Raw genomic sequence first — 24,810 nt, 5'->3', positions numbered from 1 at the left:
CAAATGCTTTCTTGAAATCTAAATAGATACTGTCCACCCATCCTTCTCTTTCCTGTAATGTGTCTGTTACTCTGTCATAGTAGCTCAACAGATTAGTAACACATGATTTTCCTTTTCTGAAACCAAACTGTCTTTCTGTTATCACATTGTGTTCTTCTACATGATTTACCCAAGTTTTTCTTATAAGCTTTTCTAATACCTTGCTTACAACACTGGTTAGTGATACTGGTCGGTGGTTGAGTGGATTTTGTCTATTCCCTTTCTTGAATAAGGGAACAATGTTTCCTTTCTTCCAAATATCAGGTAGTTTACCTTGACTCAAGGATTTCTTGAAAATTGAATATAATGGTTTACTTAATTCCTTTCCACATTCACATAGCACCCAACATGAAATTTCATCAAAACCATTTGCTTTTCCTTTGTCTAATTTACTTAGCTCCTCCTGTATTACTTTTTCTGATGTTTGTATATCTGGTAGTATGTGTGGGCATGCATGTTCCACATAATCTCTCTCAAAAATTTTTTTCTCTGTAAAAATTGATTGGAAATTCTTATTTAGTGCTTCACAAATATCCTTCTTTTGTGTATAGGCGATTCCCTCGTCTGTAATGGATTGTCTATCTACCTATCTCTTGCCAGACGCCTCAATCCATCCAGGGTGGCCACAAACAAATTGCCTGCACGTCGTCCTGTCCCCCACCATTTCACTGCTACGCTCCCAACTCACACCCCCCTCTCTCATATTCCTCTCCATCCCATCCCTCCATCTCATCCTCGGCCTCCCCCTCCATCTCATCCTCGGCCTCCCCCTTCCTCTTCCCCTCTTCACCTCACTCTCATACACTCTCTTCGTCAGTCTCTCACCCTCCATCCTCTCCACATGGCCAAAACACTTCAGTGTGTTCCTCATAACACTTCCTATCACATCCACATCCACACCACAACGCTCCTTTATATCCTCATACGTCAGCCTGTCTCTCCATGTGACTCCACAGACTCCTCTTAAATAACTCATTTCCACTGCACTCACTCTTGACTTGTGTCCTTCCAGCAACGTCCAAGCTTCACTTTCATACGTTAGAGTTGGTATCACAATACTGTCATGTTCTAACTTTTTCAATTCCATGCTTCTTATCACTGCTTTCAAGGAACCAGGAACCTTTCTTCCCTGCTGTACCCTTTCAAGCACTTCACCCTCCAAACCTCCATCCTTACTCATCACACTACCCAAGTACTTAAACGTACTCACATTTTCCAATTCCTCACCATCCAATCTCGCTGTACATTCACTGACTTCACCTCTCTCAAAGACCATCACTTTACTCTTCCCTACATTCACCTTTAGCTTCCGTTTCTTACACATTCTCCCAAACTCATCCACCAAGCCTTGCAGCTCTCCTTCATCTTCACTCAACAACACAGGATCATCTGCAAACGACAGTACAGGGAGTTTCCAAACACTATCCTCTGTCACCAGGGCCACTCCAACATCCACTACCCTACCTTGTACCTCTTTTATTACCCCATCCTTGTACAGGTTGAACAACCATGGAGACATGACACATCCCTGTTTCAACCCAACCTTCAAAGAGAAAAACATGGGCCACGTAATTTAATTAATTTTTTTCATTCATGCCCTCTTGAAAGAAGTCATTATCAACAAGGTTAGGATCATTTGTCCAGGTTTATGTCCAATGGCACATAAATACATTTTGTCATACAAGAATCAATGCACTGAATGCACCTAGCTGGTACCTGCACAACCATTCACTTGATGTCTTTATTACGCTCAAAATCGATGTTATATTGCCTGTAAATAATGCAATGTGTGGCATATGATGCTGCAATGCATGTGTTGGTTTGGTGCAGGCTAGATTGGGACTGAGGCATCTTAATTTCTAACTGAAAGGATAGACACAAAGCATACAGCTGGTACTTGCATAACCATTCACTCAATGTATTTATTTTGCTCATTTTTTGTGTTACTGTATATACAGTAATGTGCAATATACTATTTTATTTTTACCAACAAGTAATATTTGTGATAAGTGGGTGCAAAACAGATGTAGTGGTATTATAAGTATACCATGAGATAATACTGATTTCATATGCAATGAATCAGGGAGAGCATGTGGAAACTGTCAGACATGAAAGGATTGATCTAGCTGGTGAGGCTCTTGAGTGTGTGGAAGTTTTGTTACTTGGTAGACATGTTATATGCTGATGATGGGACTGGAGCTAGCTCTGTGGCTAGAGTGAGGAACAGTTGGACGAAGTTCAGACAGCTGTTGCCTCTCCTGACACTGAGAGGGTTCTCCCTCCATGCTAAGGGATCACTGTGTGCAGCATGCTATTAGGGGTGTAATGGTGCATGGTAGTGAGACCTGGGCAGTAAAGGAAGAGGATATCTGTAGGCTCAAACGTACAGAAATGACAATGATTAGGTGGATGTGCAATACTTCCTTGAATGCGAGGTCCAGGAGCAATGGTTTACGACTGAAGAGTTGAAAGGAAGGATGGGACTGGAGCGCATTTGTTTTGTGATGGAGGGGTAGACTGAGATGGTAAGGGAATATGGAGAGGATGGAGGATGATAACTGCGTGTGGAAAGTGAAAAGTGTGAACCTTGGGGGTAGGGTTGTGAGAGGCAGACCGAAAAAGACCTGGGACAAGGTCATAACGTGTGACCTCGGAGATAAGAGACTGAATGGGGAGGCTGCCAGAGATGGAGCAGCATGGACAGCCACTGTCAGGTGACCGAGACTGATGCATGCATGCATGCTGGAGCCTTCATAAACAATATGAATGATATGATACAACGCTGCTATTCATGTGCTGTTTTGGAGGGGCTAGAATGTCAGCATTTGCATCCTTAACCCATGTGAAACTGCTTCACTGACCATGTGAAATGCCCACACCAGGGAGGCATAGGACATCATTTATCTAATGCACTGTCTGTAGAGCAGGGAATGTTTACATTTGCTACCTAATATCCATCCCTGTAATTGCCCTGAATGCACTGAGTCTGAGCATGTACAGCCTCTTGACATCTTGTATATGATCCTTCGAAGATGAGTTCACTGTTGTATGTCATTCCAAGGATCTTAGCGGTGGGGAGGTGTAATGTTAACATGATGTTAGAGGTGTACCTGTGCTCATGATTACTGTCAGTGAAGAGTGTAGTGGTGGCTAGAGCGACTGTCAGCCTGTTGTCCTCAATGCATGCCTGAAGTGTGGGGAGGTAGTCTTGTAGCAATGTGCAGGTTGCATCTGGGATGTGATCTGTGGTTGTCATGGCAATGTCATCTGCATGTAAGACAATATTTCCACGCAGATGGAGTGTAGGAATGCCTTGCATTTATAGGTTGAAAAGTATGGGTGAAAAAACACAGCCCTGTGGGAGCTCTGTTAGGGTAGTTCTGTGTTCGTGATAATTTGTCCTGGAGTGTAATGCACTTGTCTACCAGATAAGTAGTTGCCAAGCAAGTGTTTGGTGTTGTTCTCCATGTCTGTGTTGTAGACTTTGGTAACTCTTCTGTCTTAGAGATGGCATCAAAGGCTTTATTAATGTTTCTTGTAAAAAGTGTACATTGCACAGTTTTGCAGAGTTGATGCCATTAGATGTGCTTAGTGTGAGGTTGGTTAGTTGATTAAGGTGTGACTTTGTTAAGAATTAAGTGTTCAGTTATCTTTGATGGCATGCTGAGTAGTTCTATGGATCTGTATGATGGGAGTGTCAGATCTTTGTTTGGTTTAAGAACAGTGATGAATGTTCCACGTTTCCAAATGTTGGAAATGCTACAATGAGTGTATGAGTAGTAGCTGATGACCATGAGGTTTCGATACCACATAGTTCAAAATGTTTCAGGTGTATTGTGCTTTGGCAATCCAGCCTATTACTCATAAATATTGTATGGGTGTGTAATGGACCTGATGAAAGGTTTGACTCTTCCTGGTGAGTCATATTCAGTGTCTATTAAGAGTGACAATGGACTTATAAAACAGATCTAACTTATGTATAAGGTTCAGGTACCAATTATGTTCATTAACTGGAAACTGCCTGTACCTTTTACACATTTTAACTGGAAACATAAGGCAGTGCACCCACTCCTCACTTCTCTGATTTTTGGATGAGTCCTCCTGTCACCACTTATGATTTTGATGCAATATTGTAAGACTGCTGACACCCTTCTTCCTAACCATAACTTACTAAGAGCAAAAAAAAAATTTTTCAAACAAGCAAAAAACTTGTTTTTTAACATTTAATTCAGAATCTCAACCCTACCATATTATAAGACTATCTCCATTTCTCACCTGTCTCAAGTAGCTTAGCTACTGCGAAGAGAGATGGTTCCCTATTAGTATATGCAAGTTCCATGGATTCTTGAGAAAGTTGGCACAGTGCGTTGATGAGGTGGTGAAGGGCAACATCATTCAGATGCTGAGAAGACTCAAATAACCGGCTGAGCATTGATGACAACACTGGCAGGTCAGCGATGACAGCTGTTGTGATAACTGCATTGGTTTCTGCTGTGCTGCGTCCAGCCTGGGACAGAAGTACAGTGAGATAAAATACAAGTAGAGAAGGCAACTGTTACAAATACAGGATGTTCTGTGTGGAAAAGGCATACCTTTGTGAAATGACAGATCAAATGGTCACAGGCTGCTAAAGTTATGCAGCTACAATCATTGATGGCCAAGTGAACTGTGACGAAAACCATTTCTGACCAACATCTGTCTATCTATCTATCTATTGCCAGGCGCCTAAATCCCGTTTGGGGTGGCCACAAACAAATCGCCTCCAAGTCGCCCTGTCCCCCACCATTTCACTGCCCTACTCCCAACTCACACCCCCCTCTCTCATATACCTCTCCACCCCATCCCTCCATCTCATCCTCGGCCTCCCCCTCCCTCTTCCCCCCTCCACCTCACTCACATACACTCTCTTCGTCATTCTTTCATCCTCCATCCTCTCCACATGGCCAAACCACCTCAGTGTGTTCCTCATAACACTTCCTATCACATCTACATCCACACCACAACGCTACTTTATATCCTCATTCGTCAGCCTGTCTCTCCATGTGAATCCACAGGCTCCTCTTAAATAACTCATTTCCACTGCACTCACTCTTGACTTGTGTCCTTCCAACAACGTCCAAGCTTCACTTCCGTACATTAGAGTTGGTATCACAATACTGTCATGTAGTAACTTTTTCACTTCCATGCTCACTTCCCTGTTTCTTATCACTGCTTTCAAAGAACCAGCAACCTTTCTTCCCTGCTGTACTCTTTCAAGCACTTCACCCTCCAAACCTCCATCCTTACTCATCACACTACCCAAGTACTTAAACGTACTCACATTTTCCAATTCCTCACCATCCAACCTAGCTGTACATTCACCGACTTCACCTCTCTCAAAGACCATCACTTTACTCTTCCCTACATTCACCTTTAGATTCCGTTTCTTACACACTCTCCCAAACTCAACATCCACCAAGCCTTGCAGCTCCCCTTCGTCTTCACTCAACAACACAGTATCATCTGCAAACAACAGTACAGGGAGTTTCCAAACACTATCCTCTCTCACCAGGGCCACTCCAACCTCCACTACCCTACCTTGTACCTCTTTTATTACCGCATCCATGTACAGATTGAACAACCATGGAGACATAACACATCCCTGTTTCAACCCAACTTTCAACGAGAAAAATTCACTTAGTTCACCATCCACATGCACTGCAGCCTTAGCACCATCATACATACTCTTCACAGCATTCAACAACTTCCCATCTACTCCATATATTCTTAACACTTTCCACAATCCTTGTCTATCCACCCTGTCATATGCTTTCTCCAAATTCAAGAAAGCCACAAACAACTTCTTTCCCTTCTCTAGAAACTTTTCCACTATCTAATAATGAATATCTGATCTACACAACCTCTTCCCTTCCTAAATCCTCCCTGTTCTTCTCCAACTAATTTCTCTGTTCTTTCTCTAACTCTGTCAATATGTATCGTACCATACACTTTTCCTATTATACTAAGAAGACAAATGCCCCTATGATTACCACACACTTCTTTTTCCCCTTTTCCTTTGTACAAGGGAATAATTATACCTGACTTCCAATCCTCCGGGACTCTACCTTCCTCCCGGGCCAATCTGCACATCTTCCACATCCATTATACTACTATCTCTCCCCCATGCTTCAGCATTTCACCACACACTCCATCAATTCCTAGGGCTTTCCCTGATTTAACTTTCTTCATTGCTTCCACAACTTCTATCCTACTGATTTCTTCCTGTCTTAGCACCTCCCTCCTTCTCCCAGCCATTCCCCAGCCACTTATACTTGCATTACTTCCATCCTCTATGTTCAACAATTCCTTAAAGTGTTCTCTCCATCTGCTCACTTTTTCTCCCTCTCCACTAGTAATCCACCATTTTTATCTTTCACTCCCCTGCTAACTTCACTTCCGCCCTGTCTTACTCTTTTCACCTCTTTCCCAAAAATTTTCTTACAGTCCCTCCACTTTACACTCAAATTCCCTCCAAATTCCTCATCCACTCTCTTCTTACTCTCTCTTACTAATCTTTTCACCTCTCTCTTTCTTTCTACATATAACTCTCTCTTCTGCCTCTCAACTTCTTCCACGCCCCTATTTCTCATCCATTCATTGTATGCTTTCTTCTTTTGTGCCACAGCCTGTTTCACCTCGACAATCCACCACGCTGTTCCTTGCACCCCTCTCCATCTTCTCTTCCTTCCACACACCACATCACATGCTGCACATATTTCTTCTGTAAATATCCTACACACACCTTCCATGTCTCCCATCTGCTCCAATTCATAATTGTCCAATCGTTCCTCCACTTCTCTCTTATACTCTGCCTTTTTCTCATCCTCTTGTAACCTTTCCACTCTCCTTGCAACTATTCCTTCCTCTCGTCTTTCCCTTCTTCTATTCCTCCATCTTACTTGAATTCTAATTCTGGCCTCCACCAAGTAGTGGCCAGAAAGTCCATTCCCTCAACCTCTATAAACTCTTGCATCCAATACACATCTTCGCATCCTTTCATCCACACACACATAATCAATCATTGCCTTCCTTTCATTCAGTTCACCACCCACCCTTCTCATCACTCGCCATGTATACCTGTGGATCATTTTATGCCTGAAGAGGGTATTGGCTATCACCAACCCCCTCCCAGCACAAATGTCCACTAACACACTCCCAGTCTCATCTATCTCAGCAGGCACACCCCACTCACCAACTATTCCATCCACCTTCACATTCCCAACTTTACCATTCATATCACCAATCAAAAACACTTTCTCATTCCTTCCAAACTTTTCCATGCACACTTCTACATTTGTCCAGAACTCTTCTCTCACTCTTCTAGCACGATCTTGCATTGGCGCATACACACACACAATTATCCATGATTATCCATAACTAGTACACTCAAACCTCAAGTAACGTGGTAACTATAGCCCAAACATGGACCATGGTACTCAAAACTGCAGCACTGAAACAATATAATTACATTCATTCTTGCACAGCTGTCTGGCCACTTTCCAAAAGTCCCACTTTTACCCCTTCTGCCCATCCTACCCCAAATAAACAACCTTGACTGACACCCACCATCATGTAATCATTATAACAACCTAACACATGATAATTAAAGATATTAACACTGACATAACAGCAACAAAAGTTGGCCTGGATACCTGTTTGATGATGTTGCCTATTTTCCTGGCACCTTCCCCCACCCCCCACCACCGATGTTGTCACAACATAGCTAATGGTTAACCCCTAAAACGCGGCTGTGTACAGTCGATCCCCCCCGAGTGGCGGGGTTGTATCGCGGTCTGAGTACCTGTAGGAAAATATTCGCCAAAAATCAGAGATTAACCCTAGAACATTATACTTGGTATGGCAGATAGTACTTACATTCAGCTTTCTCCAGAGACAGGTGTTGAGCCTTCGTGGACTACCCAAGGACTTGTGGAGACTTGCAAAGTTGGGTAACCAAATCTTCACTTTCACACCTCCAGCAACCCGGTTTCCCCTCTACCACAGCCTCATTCTGTCACAGTAAACTTTATACTACAACGTAAAGGTAGTTAGGAATCCGTATTTGTACAATAAGCACTGAAAATAAGGCTAAAATCAACGGAGCGTACGGCCGACATGCACTGTGGCGGCGGTCTTCCCGTCACTCAACAAACATTTCCATTTTCACAGCTAAAAACATGTATACTACATTATTTTCAATCATATTACTTCCCAAAAGATCACCACGGCGCGCTTTTTATTCTGCCTTACGTCCGCCACTTTATTCTCGTTCCTGTCGGCCGCTTGCACTGACTGGGAAGAGCTAGAACTCGCCATAATCTCACTTTGAAAGCCTGCAGTAAACTGACGCTAAACAGGGGCAAACCGTGAGAAAAAAAGCTAGTGTTACAACTGGGGAAACAAGCGTTTCCTAGTAGCATAAACTGCTTGTGAGAGGAGATCGCAGATTTACAGTTCTGAGCACTCAGAGCGCTGCCATGTATCACAGCCAGGCTGGCCGGGCCGTGGTGGGGGGGGGGATGGGGGGAAAACGCGATATTTGGCAACAACTGAGGTCAGTAGTACAAAGGTAAAGTATGCTAGTTGTAGCTAGAGGGTGGTGGTACTGATAGACAATACCAGCTGGAGCCTGCTTGCCCGCGGTTATTCAAAATTTACTAAAATCGCAAACGCGACGACCCGCCGTCCTGTCCTTTTGGCCGAGCGTCGCAAACGCGACGATCCGCGTTTTAGGGGTTAATGACCTCCCTCAATACTTACAAACACATACCCGGTACACAAAAAAACGCCACAATAACACAGCTAGACCTTGGTGAGATGCAAAGGATAATGTGGGAGGGGAACCAGGGCTACCATTTTTTTGTTGTGTGTTATGATATCACATTCCACTATGAAGTCCACTGCCCATTTATATTATCAACAGATTTATTATGAATAAGTAAATAACACTGCAACATTATTATAAAAAAAAAAAAAAAAAAGGGCTGGAACAAGGCATTACCATTTCTAGATGCTACGTGATAATGAAAACTGATGCGAGTACCGATTTCTTCCCATGCTGTTTAATGTCAAAAAAGACAGTGTCCCAATAAATATTATCCTGCAGGAAGTGGTTTGATATATTATGTTAATAACATAATACAAAACTATGACATACAAATGATAGGAAAGTTAGGCTGATGTGCATAAGAAACAAAAATATTTGCTATTTTTACCTACCGAAGCCTTACTGCAATTAGGCCTCATAACTCAGTAGGGTTACATCAAGTGAAGACCTATTGCATAACAATTTATCAAATAACGAGGTCAAAATAATGTGGATTCAACGGGGTTATGGAGGATGACCTCAAGTGCGAAACCTAAAATGCCCCAAGAAACCTCTACCACCCACCTGAAGCTTGTCCTATGCCAGTGAGTCATCACCAAGCACCCCCTCCCCCCCAGGGCTGAGGAACAGTTGGAGAGCCTGGATGACCACTTCACACAAAAAGGTACAGTCTCATTTCACCTACTATCACACTCTACATACCTGTTCAGCACTCGCACTGTTATTTGGTGATAGCAATGGTGTCTCAGTGGTCTTTCATGCATAAAATGGAATGAGACAGATGATCACAGCGAATGTAGACAATGGGCGGCCATCCTGTTTCACTTGGCTCACTAGAGGCCCATCAAGGAATAGGTGGTCACGTAAGGCTGATATGATTTCCATGTCAAAGTTTCAGTATTTCACACACAAAAAGGTAACCCTTCACTTAATATTGCTCAAAGCACTATTTGTTAAGCACTATAGTCACGGTGCACGACTCTGAGGTTGTCATTATTGTACCCTGGCAACCTAGCATTCAATAGTGTGTCCGATGTCATATCATGTTATACATGAATCATATTATTATGTACGAATATATTATACACGAATATTATTATACACGAACATATTATACACAAATTGCATGCATCTCATACTATACATGAAGTCAGATGCACATTTGAATGACAGGTTGATAGTGCAGGATAATAACAACCTCAGAGTTGCGCCCCGCCACTATAGCACTGTTATCTGGTGATAGCAATGGTATTTCAGTGGCCTTTCGTGCACAAAAATAGAACGAAAAGCTGATGATCACAGCAAAAGTAAACACTTCTAGGTCATCTTTACTCACTCTGTTGACTAGAGACCCATCAAGGGGAAGGTGGTTACATGAGGTTGACACAATTTCCAAGCCACAAGTGTCAGAATTTCACAAACAAATAGGTATCACTTCACTTAATATCACGCAATGCACTATTTGTTAAGCACCTGTATTGTTATTTAGCAATAGCAATGGTTTTTCAGTGGCCTTTCATGTACAAAATGAAACAAAAGGCAGATGATCACAGCCAATGTTAACACTGGGCGGCCATCCTGCCTCACTTGGATCACTAGGGGCCTGTCAAGGAGTAGGTGATTACATAAGGTTGACAAGATTTCCAAGTCACAAGTTTCAGCATCTCACACACTGCATTATTTGTTAAGCACTTGCACTGTTACTTGGTGGTAACAGTAGTGTTTCAGTGGCCTTTCATGCACAAAAAGGAATGAAATGCAACAATCACAGCCACTGTAAACACTGGGTGGCTATCTTGCATGCATCCCTGCATCCACATGAGATTCTCGGAAGCAGCCAATGAATACAATAAACTCCCGATTATCCAGCGTAACAGAGCCAAAGGCCTGCCGAATACTTCTGAAATGCTGGATTATGCATGGTTCCCCCTAGGGACCCCAAACCCCCCAACCTCCCTACACATATCAGAAAAACAGAAGGATCTAGGAGTGATTTTCAAAAACAGACTATCTCCAGCTGACCACATCAGTCAGAAGGTACAGAACAGGTATACACTGCCTGCTAATAACAGCATAGCATTCACATACATAAATGAACACATGCTGAAAAAATTAATATCATTCATCAGACCAACCCTGGAGTACGCATCAGTAGTTTGGAATCCTCATCTCAAAAAACAAATAGATAAGATTGAAATTGTATAAAGGGCTGCTACAAGTTGGGTACCAAGTTTAGGGGATCTAAGCTATGAAGAAAGACTTGAAAAACTGAGTCTACCAACACTACAGGAGAGAAAAGAAAGAGAAGACACGATTATGCTTTATAAATGTGTCTCAGGGAAAGAGAAAATAAACATAAATGAGTAGAGTATAAAACCTATTGGGATGCACCAGCTAGAGGACACTGCAAAAAACTACATAAAAAGAGAGGTGATAAAGACATAAGGAAATTCAGTTTCCCAAATAGGGCAATTGATCAGTGGAATACACTACTGAATGAAATAGTGTGTGCGAAAACAATTCATAAATATAAGGATATGTATGATAAAAGTGATTTAATACACAGGACAGTAAGAGCCTGACTCATTCCTGTTAAGATACAATTAAGTAAGAATTAGGTAAGAACACACACACACACACAAACACACACACACACACGGGAGACACCAAGGAGTGCAGACGTGGGCCGACAGCGCTCCATACTGAGCCAGCACGGCCAGTGGCATTACCTAAATTAGTATCTTTATATGAGTCAAGCCCTGTACCAGGTTAGACTAAATGGTTTTTATTATTAAAAAAAAATAAAAAATAAAAAAAATAAATAAATAAAAAAAAACAAAGCTTGTTCAAACAGAAAAAAGAACCGAGTAGCGAAAGAATGCGCTCAGTCAGCTGATTGTTTGTTTAGACTACAACTGCCCCAGGGAATGTAAGTACTCTGTGCTTTTAGTATTGCAAAATGGCCACATACTTTAGTAAAGCAAATTTGGAAAAGAAAAAGGATAAAGGTAGAAAGCAAGATGATGATTTCTACCAAGAACTGGTTGAAATGGAGACTCACAATAGACTGGTAGAGCGTGTACACAAACTGGAAATGCCCCTTCAAAATGAGATTGATGAAATAAAGAAGCAGATGCACTTGCAAAAAGAAGAAATAGAAAAACTAGGAAGGGAGGTCAACAAGAAAGACACAACCATCAGTGAACAAACAGTGGAAGTGAGTACACTTAGGAGGAAAATGAGTAAAATGGCAAGTACAGTAGTCAACCACGTGAGTATTATGGAAGAGTTCAAAAATGATACAGAGACAATTAGGCAAGTAAGCAGTCTCATACACCAGAGCAGTGATATTGAGGAGAAGATAACACAGGTGAATGAAGCTGTGCAAAGCTACAAAAATGATGTGGAAACCACGTATGCTGAAATGGTGAAAGTAAAGAAAGACTTAGAAACATGGGTGGAAGAAAAAAGCATTAAAAAGGAAGCGACAAGAATAATCCATAACAATCCAAAGTTAGTCAGAGATTCAGTAGATATCAACAAATCTATAGTAATCACTGGTATAGAAGAGGAAGAAGTAAAAAACAAGATCTCAAGAGACAAAAAGGAGATGGCAATGTAATGAGTTTATTGAAAGAAATATCAGAGGAAATCTGTTGTAAAAACATACAGGAACACAAAAGGTTAGGGAAATACGAGAAAAGCAAGTCAAGACCTCTAAAGGTAACTTTCCAGACAGTAAACACCGTGGATGAGATACTAAAAAATGCAAAGAATCTTATGGAAAAGGAGGAGTTAAAAAATGTATGGATAAAAAAAATGCCTACAACAAGAGGAACTGGAATTACTGAAAGAGAGGAGGGAGGATGCAAAAACAAAAAATGAGGGAAGATCAGAAGAGAAAAACACATTTTTTTTCCAAAGTAATAGGATTGCAGGTACGAAAGTGGTACACAAACAAGAGGGAATAAAAAGGAGGAGGGTAGTAGAACCATGTCATGACAAGTATATAAACAAGATGATTAAGTTGATGTACTGAAATATGGATGGAATGGCATCTAAATTATTAGAAATGAATGATTATGTCAGAGAAAATGAACCACAAATAATATGCCTAAATGAAACACAATTAACACCAAGGATATCAAATGACATCCTTAACTTAGAGGAATATAATATATGGAGAAGAGACAGAAACTTAAAAAAAGGAGGAGGAATTATAATATTAACTAAGAAAAATCTAAAAGTCAGTGAAATAAAACTAGATATACCCTCCCAAGTACAACTGATTGCAGTAGATATCAACACATCTGAAGGGAAAGTAATTGTAGCCAAATTGTACATACCACCCAGATCAAACACATGGGAAAGATATGAATATGAGGACCTAGCAGAGAGTACAATTCTGAGTTTAAGAGCATTACTACATCAAATGGAAGAGAAATCGGAAAGAATTATACTAACTGGAGATTTTAATACAAATATAAATTGGAATACTCTAGATATAATAAGAAAAGAAAGCTGTTGGGACCAACAGCTCCTGGATCTTGTGCAAGAATTTTTCCTAACGCAACATGTGAGGGAAACCACCAGAAAAAGAGGACTCGATGTACCTTCAATGCTAGATCTCATATTTACTAGGCAAGAAAATGATAATGACAGTTAAATATATCACCCTCCACTCGGCAAAAGCGACCATGCAGTACTAAATTCCAACTTCAGGATAGCATATGACATAGTTAACAGCAATAAAAGTTACAAAAAGAGCCTAAAGTATAAAAAGGGAAATAATCTATCTATCTATCTATAGCCCGACGCCCTAATCCAGCAAAGGGTGGCCGTAGACAAAACGCCTCCAAGTCGCTCTGTCACCCACCATTTGACTACCCTCCCCCCAACTCATCCCCCCCTCCCTCATATACCTCTCTACTCCATCCCTCCACCTCATCCTCGGTCTACCTCTCCCTCTCCCTCCCTCCACCTCACCTACATACACCCTCTTAGTCAGTCTTTCATTCTCCATTCTCTTCACATGTCCAAACCACCTCAGTGTATTTTTCCTAATCTTCTCAACCACATCCACATCCACCCCACAGCGTTCCTTCACTTCTTCATTCGTTAACCTGTCCCTCCACATCATTCCACATCATTTCCACTGCTCTCACTCTTGACTTGTTCCCCTCTTGCAAGGTCCATGCCTCACTTCCATACGTCAGGGTAGGGATCACAATACTATCATGCAGTGACTTCTTAACTTCCATACTCACTTCCCAATTTCTCATCACTGCTTTCAGTGTACCAACAACCTTCCTTCCCTGCTGTACCCTTTCACGCACTTCATCCCCCACAGTTCCATCCTTACTCATCACACTACCCAAGTACTTGAATGCACTCACATTCTCCATATCCTCACCATCCAACCTCACTGCACAATCTGTGACTTCATTCCTCTCAAACACCATAACTTTACTTTTGTTTACATTAACTTTCAGATTCCTCCTCCTACACACTGTCCCAAATTCATTCACCAAATATTGCAACTCCCATTCATCTTCACTCAACAGTACTGTATCATCAGCAAACAGCAACACCGGAAGCTTCCAAATCTCACCCTCATTCATTAGAGCCACCCCCACATCCACTGCCCTACGCTGCACCTCCTTTACAACCCCATCCATGTATATATTAAACAGCCATGGAGACATCACACAACCCTGTTTCAGTCCCACATTGAGATCAAAGAACTCACTCTACTCACCATCCACTCACACCGTAACCCTAGCTCCCTCGTACATACTCTTCACAGCACTCAACAATTTCCCCTCCATTCCATATATTCTTAATACCTTCCACAGACCTTGCCTATCTATTCTGTCATGAGCTTTCTCCAAGTCCATGAAGGCAGCATACACTTTCCTTCCCCTCTCTAGATACTTCTCCACTAAACATCTTAGAACAAATATCTGATCTACACACCCTTTTCCCTTCCTAAATCCCCCTTGTTCTTCTCCAAGTAGCTCCTCTGTCATATGCCTAACCCTATCAATGAGTATTCTACCATAAATTTTACCAGTCACACTAAGCAGGCAAATACCCCTATGGTTACCACATATTTCTCTCTCTCCTTTTCCTATGTATAAAGGAACAATTATACCTGATTTCCAGTCCTCTGGAACCCTTCCCTCTTCCCAAGCCAATCTACACAACTTCCATATCCACTCCACAACAATCTCACTCCCATACCTAAGCATTTCACCACACACTCCATCAATTCCTGGGGCCTTTCCCAACTTAATCTTCTTCATCGCTTCCACTACTTCTGCCCTACTGATCTCTTCCTCCCTCCTCTCATCTCTTCTTCTCCCAGCCATTCCCCAACCACTTATACTCGCACTGCTCTCACTCTCCACATTCAACAAATCCTCAAAGTGCTCCTTCCATCTCCTCAGTTTCTCTCTCTTCTCCACCAACAATCTATTATTCCTATCTTTCACTCCCCTACTATTTCCCCTTTCACACTGCCTTACTTTCTTCACCTCCTTCCAAAACAATTTCTTACTCTCCCTCCATTTCACACTCAGATTCCTCCCAAACTCCTCATCCCCTTTCTTTTCACTCTACTTTACCAGTCTCTTAACCTCCCTTCTCCTGCTCACATATACCTCTCTCCTCTCTCTCCATTCTTCTCCCCTACCTCTCCTTGCTAACCATTCACTATATGCCTTCTTCTTTTCTTCCACAGCTCGTTTCACCTCATCATTCCACCATGCTGTACCTTGCACACCCTTGCATCTCCTTCTCACTCCACAAACCGCCTCACACGCTGCGCCTATCTCTTCCGTGAATATTTTACATACGTCTTCCACCCCTTCCATCTGCTCTAGCTCATACCTTCCCAGTCTTTCTTCCACTATGCTCTTATACTCTGTCATTTTCTCACTATCTTGCAATTTCTCCACTCTTCTCACAGAAGCTGCTTCCTCCTGTCTTCCCCTTCGTCTCCTCAACCACTTTCTTTGCAGCTCTACCTTTGCCATCACTAAGTGATGGTCCAAGACTCCATTCCCCCACTCTCTCCACACTCTTGCATCCAACACTTGTCTTCTCATTCGCTCATCCACACACACGTAGTCTATCATTGCCTTTCGTTCAACAAGTTCACCATCCATCCTCCTCATTACTCTCCATGTATACCAGTGGATCATCTTATGCCGAAAGTAGGTGTTGGCTATTGCCAACCCCTTACAAGCACAGATGTCCACCAAAGCACTTCCATTCCCATCTACGTCAGCTGGCACACCCCACTGACCAACCACTCCATCCACTCGTACATTCCCAACTTTGCCATTCATGTCTCCAATCAACAGCACTCTCTCGCTCCTCTCAAACTTGTCCATACACGCTTCTACACTCGCCCAAAACTCATCTTTCACTCTTGCCACTCGATCCTCTGTCGGGGCATACACACATACAATCGCCCACGCTTGTATACCTACTTTCATCCTCACCCACACAATCCTTGCACCCACTGTTCCATACTCTCTTATATTCTCCTTCCACTTCTTGCTTATCATCAGACTTACTCCCTCTCTTGCCCTCTCATTTTCATTGACTCCTGCACGTATACCTAAACCATATTCTCATTCTCTCACCCTTTCACCTCTCCATTTAGTTTCAGTCAATCCACATATATCTACTGTTGCATCCTCAAGCACCTGAACAATCTCTCTCTCTTTCACTTCATCATTCACTCCTCTCACATTCCACGTTCCCACCCTAAGAATGTCCTTCGTCTGTTCCTTAGTCGTCAACGTATGGTCCGTCCGGGTCCGTGGCGCTTTGTTCGCTTTTTAAGTTAGTTCTTTTTACGAGGTGGGGCACTAACCCACCACCAACCCTTTTTCGCCTCGTACGACAAGCAGGGATACTGGGGGAGTATTCTTGAAACCCCCCTACCTCCAGGGGGGGTATATAAAAATTTCTGTGAATTTTATGAAATAGGAGTCCTGAATTACGTCCCACAGCACAAAGAAGCAGATAAGAATATACAGAAATGGTTCAATACAGAATGTGAAAAATCAAAAGAAAGAAGAGGTTTGTTGTGGAACAGATACAGAACACACAATAGTGAAAGGGCTTATAATAATTACAAACAGGCAAGAAACGACTATACAACAATAAGGAGGGAAGCCCAAAAACAGTTTGAGGAGGATATCATAAATTAAAGTAGTGATCAACTGAAGCTATTTTACAGCTACATCAGAAGCAAAACCAAAGTAAAAGATAAAATACAATCCATTACAGACGAGGGAATCACCTACACACAAGAGAAAGATATTTGTGAAGTACTAAATAAGAATTTCCAATCAGTTTTTACAGAAGAAAAAAAAATTGAGAGGGATTATGTGGAACATGCATGCCGACACATACTACCAGATATACAAATATCAGAAAAAGTAATACAGGAGGAGTTAAGTAAATTAGACAGAGGAAAAGCAAATGGTCCTGATGAAATTTCATGTTGGGTGTTACGAGAATGTGCAAAGGAGTTAAGTAAACCACTATTCTTAAGTTTCAAGGAATCCTTGAGTCAAGGTAAACTACCTGATATTTGGAAGAAAGCAAATATTGTCCCCTTATTCAAGAAAGGGAATAGACAAAATCCACTCAATTACTGACCAGTATCACTGACTAGTGCTGTAAGCAAGGTATTACAAAAGCTTATAAGGAATGCTTGGGTAAATCATCTAGAAGAACACAATATGATAACAGAAAGACAGTTTGGTTTCAGAAAAGGAAAATCATGTGTTACTAATCTGTTGAGCTACAATGACAGAGTAACAGACACATTACAGGAAAGGGAAGGATGGGTGGACAGTATCAATTTAGATTTCAAGAAAGCATTTGACACAGTACCACACCAAAGACTTTTATGGAAACTGTACCATCAAGGAGAAATTTGAGGCAAATTGTATTGTTGGATGCAAGATTTTCTCAGAAAAAGAGAAATGAGAACAGTACTAAGGCTACAGCAGGGAAGGAAGATTGTTGGTACACTGAAAGCAGTGATGAGAAATAGGGAGGTGAGTATGGAGGTTAAGAAATCACTGCATGATGGTATTGTGATCCCTACCCTGACGTATGGACGTGAGGCGTGGACCTTGCAAGAGGGGAACAAGTCAAGAGTGAGAGCAGTGGAAATGAGTTACTTGAGAGGAGCATGTGGAGTGACGTGGAGGGACAGGTTGACGAATGAAGAAGTGAAGGAACGTTGTGGGGTAGATGTGGATGTGGTTGAAAAGATTAGGAGAAATACACTGAGGTGGTTTGGACATGTGGAGAGAATGGAGAATGAAAAACTGACTAAGAGGGTGTATGTAGGTGAGGTGGAGGGAGGGAGAGGGAGAGGTAGACCGAGGATGAGGTGGAGGGATGGAGTTGAGAGGTATATGAGGGAGGGGGGGGTGACTTGGGGGGAGGGTAGTCAAATGGTGGGTGACAGAGTGACTTGGAGGCGTTTTGTCTGCGGCCACCCTTTGCTGGATTAGGGCGTCGGGCTATAGATAGATAGATAGATAGACTAAGGGGAAATTACTCATCATGGAGAGAAGTGACTGGTGGAGTTCCACAGGGCTCAGTCTTGCACCAATCATGTTTTTAGTGTACATAAATGATACAGACAGTAACACTGGAAATGAAAACTATCTAAATATGTTTGCAGATGATGCAAAAATACAAAGGAGAATTACTAACACAGACTCTAGTAAAGAGCTACAAGAAGAATTAAATAAACTACATGAATGGAGTAATACATGGCAAATAGAATTCATTGTGGACAAGCGTCATGTAATCAAGTTTGGTAAAAGTGGAAAAAGACCTGATTGGGATTATACATTAGGAAATAAAACCCTACACACATCAGAAAGAGAGAAGGACCTAGGCGTGATTATCAATAACAGACTATCTCCGGCTGACCACATCAGTGAGAAGGCACGGAACACGTATACACCGATTGCAAATATGAAAATAGCCTTCACATACATAAATGAAGACATGCTAAGAAAGATAATAACATCATTCATCAGACCAACCCTGGAGTATGCGTCAGTAGTCTGGAATCCTCATCTCAAAAAACACATAGATAAGATTGAAAAAGTTCAAAAAGCCGCTACAAGATGAGTACCAAGCTTAAGGGATGTAAACTATGAAAAAAGACTAAAAAAACTGAATCTACCAACACTACAGGAGAGAAGGAAAAGAGGTGACATCTATCTATCTATCCATCTATTGCCAGACGCCTCAATCCCGTTTGGGGTGGCCATAAATAAATCGCCTCCAAGTTGCCTTGTCCCCCACCATTTCACTGCCCTGCTCCCAACTCACACACCCCTCTCTCATATACCTCTCAAACCCATCCCTCCATCTCATCCTCGGCCTCCCCCTCCCTCTTCCCCCCTCCGCCTCACTCACATACACTCACTTCGTCAGTCTTTCACCCTCCATCCTCTCCACATGGCCAAACCACCTCAGTGAGTTCCTCATAACGCTTCCTGTCACATCCACATCCACACCACAACGCTCCTTTATATCCTCATTCGTCAGCCTGTCTTTCCACGTGACTCCACAGGCTCCTCTTAAATGACTCATTTCCACTGCTCTCACTCTTGACTTGTACATGATTATGCTATATAAATGCATATCAGGGAAGGAGAAAATAGACATAAATGATTACTTAACCAATGCGGATGTATCAGCAAGACACTGCAAAAACTGCATAAAAAGAGAGGTGATAAAGACGTAAGTAAATTTAGTTTCCCAAATAGAGCAATTGATCAGTGGAATGCACTACCGAATGAAATAGTGTGTCCCAAAACAATTCACAAACTTAAGGATATGTATGATAAATATGGTTTAAAACACAAGACAGTACAATCTTGACCCATTCCTGTAAAGATACAATTAGTTAAGAACACATACACACACACACACACACACACACACACACACACACATGAATGTACATGAATGTTTGTAGTTTTTTTTTTTTTTCAGTAACAGCTGTTTTGGTATTTAACCAACATCAAACATGGCCGAAAATATAAACAATGAAGGACTAGAATTTCAAGGATTTGATGCTAATACCAATGTTATGGAACTGGTTAAAACATTAATTATGAGGATTAGTGAACTTGAAAAGAAAGTAGAGAATCTGGTGATAAAGGATGTGTCAGTAAATACGGAAACTACCATACAGAGTCTGATCCAGTCCAATGAAACAGCCAATGAAGAGATTAGGAATTTGAAGCAGGAAAATGTTGAACTGAGGAGGAAACTAGAAGAGAGTACTAATAAAACGGAGAAGGTGAGTAATGTATTAGAAGAACATAAGGCAAAGTGGGCAGACGGAGAAGAAGAACAGAAAGAAATGGTCAGCTTAACCCCTTAACCGCGGGGCATCACTTTCATGATGCTTGGGAGCAAGGGATCATACCGCGGGGCGTCGCTTTTGTGATTCTGTGTTATTTTGAATTCACCCAGGCTTCCAAGTGGGGGCTTGTATCATCTATCAGTACTGCCAATGTCCAACACTAGTCAGCACTCCTAATCTCATCTGTACTCCCATCCATTGTTGACAATTTAGCCATTTCTCCCCGTTCTTCACTCCCCTCCCTACCCCCCCTCCATTACCCTATCCTCTCGCCTGCCCGGCCGTGCTACGCTAAGTAAATCTTCCCTGGAATTTTTCACTGATTTCATCCATTGAAATAAGCCCTATGTCCTATTCTTATACCAAATAATATATACAAGAAAGAAATAAGGTAAGTGAGAGTGCCATACACCTGGAATTGGCTAATTATCACCTGACAACACCTCACGTGCACTCGTTCGCTAATTTTCGCTGTTTTTTTCCCCTTGAAATATGCCGTATAATCTATTTTCGTAATAAATATACATGTAAGGAGGGAAGAGAGAAGCCTAAGTGATATTTACATTCACCTGGAACTACCTAATTTATAATGTATTGTCTAGATTTCCTGCCAATCATATCAGTGCTAGACAAAGCTGTTTCAAGATATAACATTGGTAGCTCTGAATATATATCTCCTAAGTAGGCCTCTAATCTATTTTCGTAATAAATATACATGTAAGGAGGGAAGGGAGAAGCCTAAGTGATATTTACATTCACCTGGAACTACCAAATTTATAATGTATTGTCTAGATTTCCTGCCAATCATATCAGTGCTAGACTTAGCTGTTTCAAGAAGTAATATTGGTAACTCTGAATAACCCATAGCAGGCCTCCAGCTGGCCCTCGCTCCGTTATCAGTTTACTCTCACCTTCCGAAGCGAGAGTACGTATGTTTCTTCTTGCTGACTTCAAGGCCTTTTTTCACCCCCATGCAAATGGCCCTGTGACCTTCACCCCCTACTAAACCTCGTGTGGAAAGAGGTAAAGGGCTGACAATTGATAAAAGAGTGACTACGATCTTTCTATTGAGTAAAACAGTGCAAGTGGAATTGTAAACAATGTGTAAATAATGTGTAAACAGCAAGTGAAAGTAATGAATGTAAATATACGTGAACAATGGAAAATAGTTTTATAAGTTATTTCAAGTGACAGTGCACAACACAGTGTAAATAAAATAGAAATGCAAATAACGTAAAGAAAATAGAGAACGTAAATAGAAATGTAAATGAGTAGTATTATAAGAATACGAGTATATACCCTAGGAGTAATGAAAGTGAAAGTTTCACTCTAGCATGTCTGAATGCTATGAGTTATGAGAGTGAAGATGAAAGTGACATTCACTCTCAATGCCAGTATACAGGACGAGAAAGTGAATGCTACGTATTTTACTGAAAGAAATTGAATCCCTACAGTGACAATAAACTAATACTACTGAAGGAAACTTATGGATAAAGACTGTAGATATATATAAGTGTTATATAGTAATAGAAATATAAAGTGTGAGGGGTTTTATGAATAATAAATGACAGACTACCAAGAGCGAACTAGTGCCAGTGCAACGATCAGACGCGCTCGTAATTTCCACTGCTTTCACAGTGTTTTTTTTTTTGAGTATGGATCCCAAACTACTTGAAAATTGTAGAATAGTGTTTATAGTGTTTGTATCTGGCTGTGGTAATCATATTACGGGTTGTCAGGAAGTGTAAAGTGGAGACTTCGTTACCCTACTTCAGAGGTCTCCACAAGTCTTACGGTAACCGACGAAGGCTCAACAATCATTCCAGGAGAAAGCTGAAGGGATGTGCCATAAGCATATGTAATTTTATTATTCTAGGACTAATAACTGATTTTTGGCAAATATTTTTTGAGAGTCTGTCGGAGCCCAAATAACCCCGCAGCACACGCAAGTCATTGGTAAACGAGCCCGCGGTGTAGGGGTTAAGAGAGATCATCCAGGAAGAAAGGAAAATGAACAAGAAAGAAATGGAAGAAAATGTAGTGAAAATACTGAAGAAAAAAGAGAAAATAGTGAGAGAAACTGTAGAAAGGAGCAGATGTGTGGTAGTATTTGGAAACAGTGAAGAGGAAGAAAAGGTTAGGTTCGTAAGGCTCGAGAGAGACACGAACATGGTGAGAGGAATATTAGGCAAGATTGACCCTGAAGGAGACAAGTGGGTAAAAGAAATTGAGGAAGTAAGGAGGATAGGGCCTTACAAGAAAGGGGAAGCAAGATCAATGAGAGTCAAGTTTACATCAGAAAGTGTAATAAATGAGATACTTAAAGTGACTTGGAAATTAAGCAAAGAAGAGGGGATGGAAAATATTATAATAAGAAAAGATTAAATGAAGAAGAAAGAGAAGTTTTAAAATCATTAAAGGAAGAAGTAAAGGAAAAAAATGATAAGAGGACAGAGAAAGAATGTAATACTTTTTTTTGGAGAGTATTGGATATGAAAGTAAAGAAATGGTATTTAAGGAAACAGAAGTGAAGGAAACTAAGGGGGAAGGTTGTGAAAGATTAGAAGTTGAGGAAGTGGTACGGACAGAGAGTAGGAGAGAAGAGAGTATTAAAAATGTCAAAAATAATTTGAAGGTGATATATACTAATGTTGATGGTTTCATATCGACAAGGATCGAAATTAACGATTTCTTGAGAGAACATGAACCTGATGTCATGTGCTTTGTAGAGACCAAATTAAGAGAAGATAATGATGTTCATTTGGGAGATGGTAAATACAAACTGTGGAGAAAAGACAGAAAAGAAAAAAAGGGAGGAGGAGTGATGATAGCAGTGAAGAACAACATAAATGTAGATACTGTGGAAATGGGAGAAGGCAGGGCTGAAGTGATATATATGAAATTAGAAACTGGAGAGAATGTTAAGAGAGATATGGCGGTAGTGTATGTTCCCCCAAAGACGAGAGCATGGAAGGATGACGAATACCACGAGATGTTGTCAGATATGGCTACCTACTTGCAAAAAATAATTGAGAAAAGCAATAATATAATTTTGGTGGGCGACTTTAATTGTAAAGAGGTGAACTGGGAGGAATGGTACTCGGGAGGCGGCGAGGATTCGTGGGGCACTATGTTATTAAATATAATAATGAATAATGTGATGACGCAATGGGTCAAAGAAGAGACACGGTTTCGAGGTGAGGACACACCAGCAAGGTTAGATTTACTGTTCACCAAAGAACCCGATGTAATAGAATCACTGGAATATCGCTGTCCTTTGGGAAAAAGTGATCACGTGGTCATTGAGTCCCAGATGTTAATAGGAAACGTCGAGCCAAGAGACGAGCTTCATAGACAGGGAAGATACAACTTTGGTAAAGCAAATTGTACAGGACTGAGAAACTTTTTTGAAAATGCGGATTGGAGAAAATTCAGAGAAACAAGAGAGATACAGAAGAAGTGGGATATCTTTCTAGACCTCTATAATTTGGGAGTGGAAAAATTTCTACCAAGAGTAAGAGGGAAAAAAAACAGGAAAAAGGAGTGGTTTAATAGAAGGTGTATGATAGCAAAAAAAGAGAGAGATAAGGCGTGGAACAATTGGGGAAAGAGAGGTAACGACAGAACAAAGGAAGAATATAAAAGAACAAGAAATGAATACATAAGAATACGTAGAGAAGAAGAAAGGAATTTTGAAAAGGGTATAATTGACAAATGCAAGGATGAACCCAAACTGTTTTATAGATTTGTTAATGGCAAACTGAAACAAAAGGAAGGAATCACCAAACTGAAAGTAGAAGGAGAGGTCTTTAACCCCTTAACCGCGGGGCGTCACTTTCGTGACGCTTAGGAGCAAGGGATCATACCGCGGGGCGTCGCTTTTGTGATTCTGTGTTATTTTGAATTCACCCAGGCTTCCAAGTGGGGGCTTGTATCATCTATCAGTACTGCCAATGTCCAACCTAGTCAGCACTCCTAATCTCATCTGTACTCCCATCCATTGTTGACAATTTAGCCATTTCTCCCCGTTCTTCACTCCCCTCCCTACCCCCCCTCAATTACCCTATCCTCTCGCCTGCCCGGCCGTGCTACGCCAAGTAAATCTTCCCTGGAATTTTTCACTGATTTCATCCATTGAAATAAGCCCTATGTCCTATTCTTATACCAAATAATATATACAAGAAAGAAATAAGGTAAGTGAGAGTGCCATACACCTGGAATTGGCTAATTATCACCTGACAACACCTCACGTGCACTCGTTCGCTAATTTTCGCTGTTTTTTTCCCCTTGAAATATGCCGTATAATCTATTTTCGTAATAAATATACATGTAAGGAGGGAAGAGAGAAGCCTAAGTGATATTTACATTCACCTGGAACTACCTAATTTATAATGTATTGTCTAGATTTCCTGCCAATCATATCAGTGCTAGACAAAGCTGTTTCAAGATATAACATTGGTAGCTCTGAATATATATC

At 41.2% G+C, this 24,810-nt stretch overlaps 1 protein-coding gene across 1 annotated transcript in view; it reads right to left on the bottom strand.

Annotated features, from left to right (window-relative positions):
• LOC145415010 (protein MON2 homolog) overlaps positions 1–24,810 on the bottom strand; it is a 1,148,323-nt gene that overhangs the window by 554,560 nt on the left and 568,953 nt on the right. Inside the window, exon 14 of the mRNA XM_080284427.1 lies at positions 4,315–4,546. Within this exon, the coding sequence (XP_080140553.1) occupies positions 4,315–4,546 (232 nt within the window). The remainder of the gene's footprint in view (positions 1–4,314; positions 4,547–24,810) is intronic.

The sequence above is a fragment of the Coenobita brevimanus genome, chromosome 101, assembly GCF_032717465.1.
Source record: "Coenobita brevimanus isolate Jiangsu-jjx chromosome 101, ASM3271746v2, whole genome shotgun sequence".
NCBI lineage: Eukaryota > Metazoa > Arthropoda > Malacostraca > Decapoda > Coenobitidae > Coenobita > Coenobita brevimanus.
The sequence above is the reverse complement of the archived record's forward strand: the minus strand, read 5'-3'. Positions and strand labels throughout refer to the sequence as shown.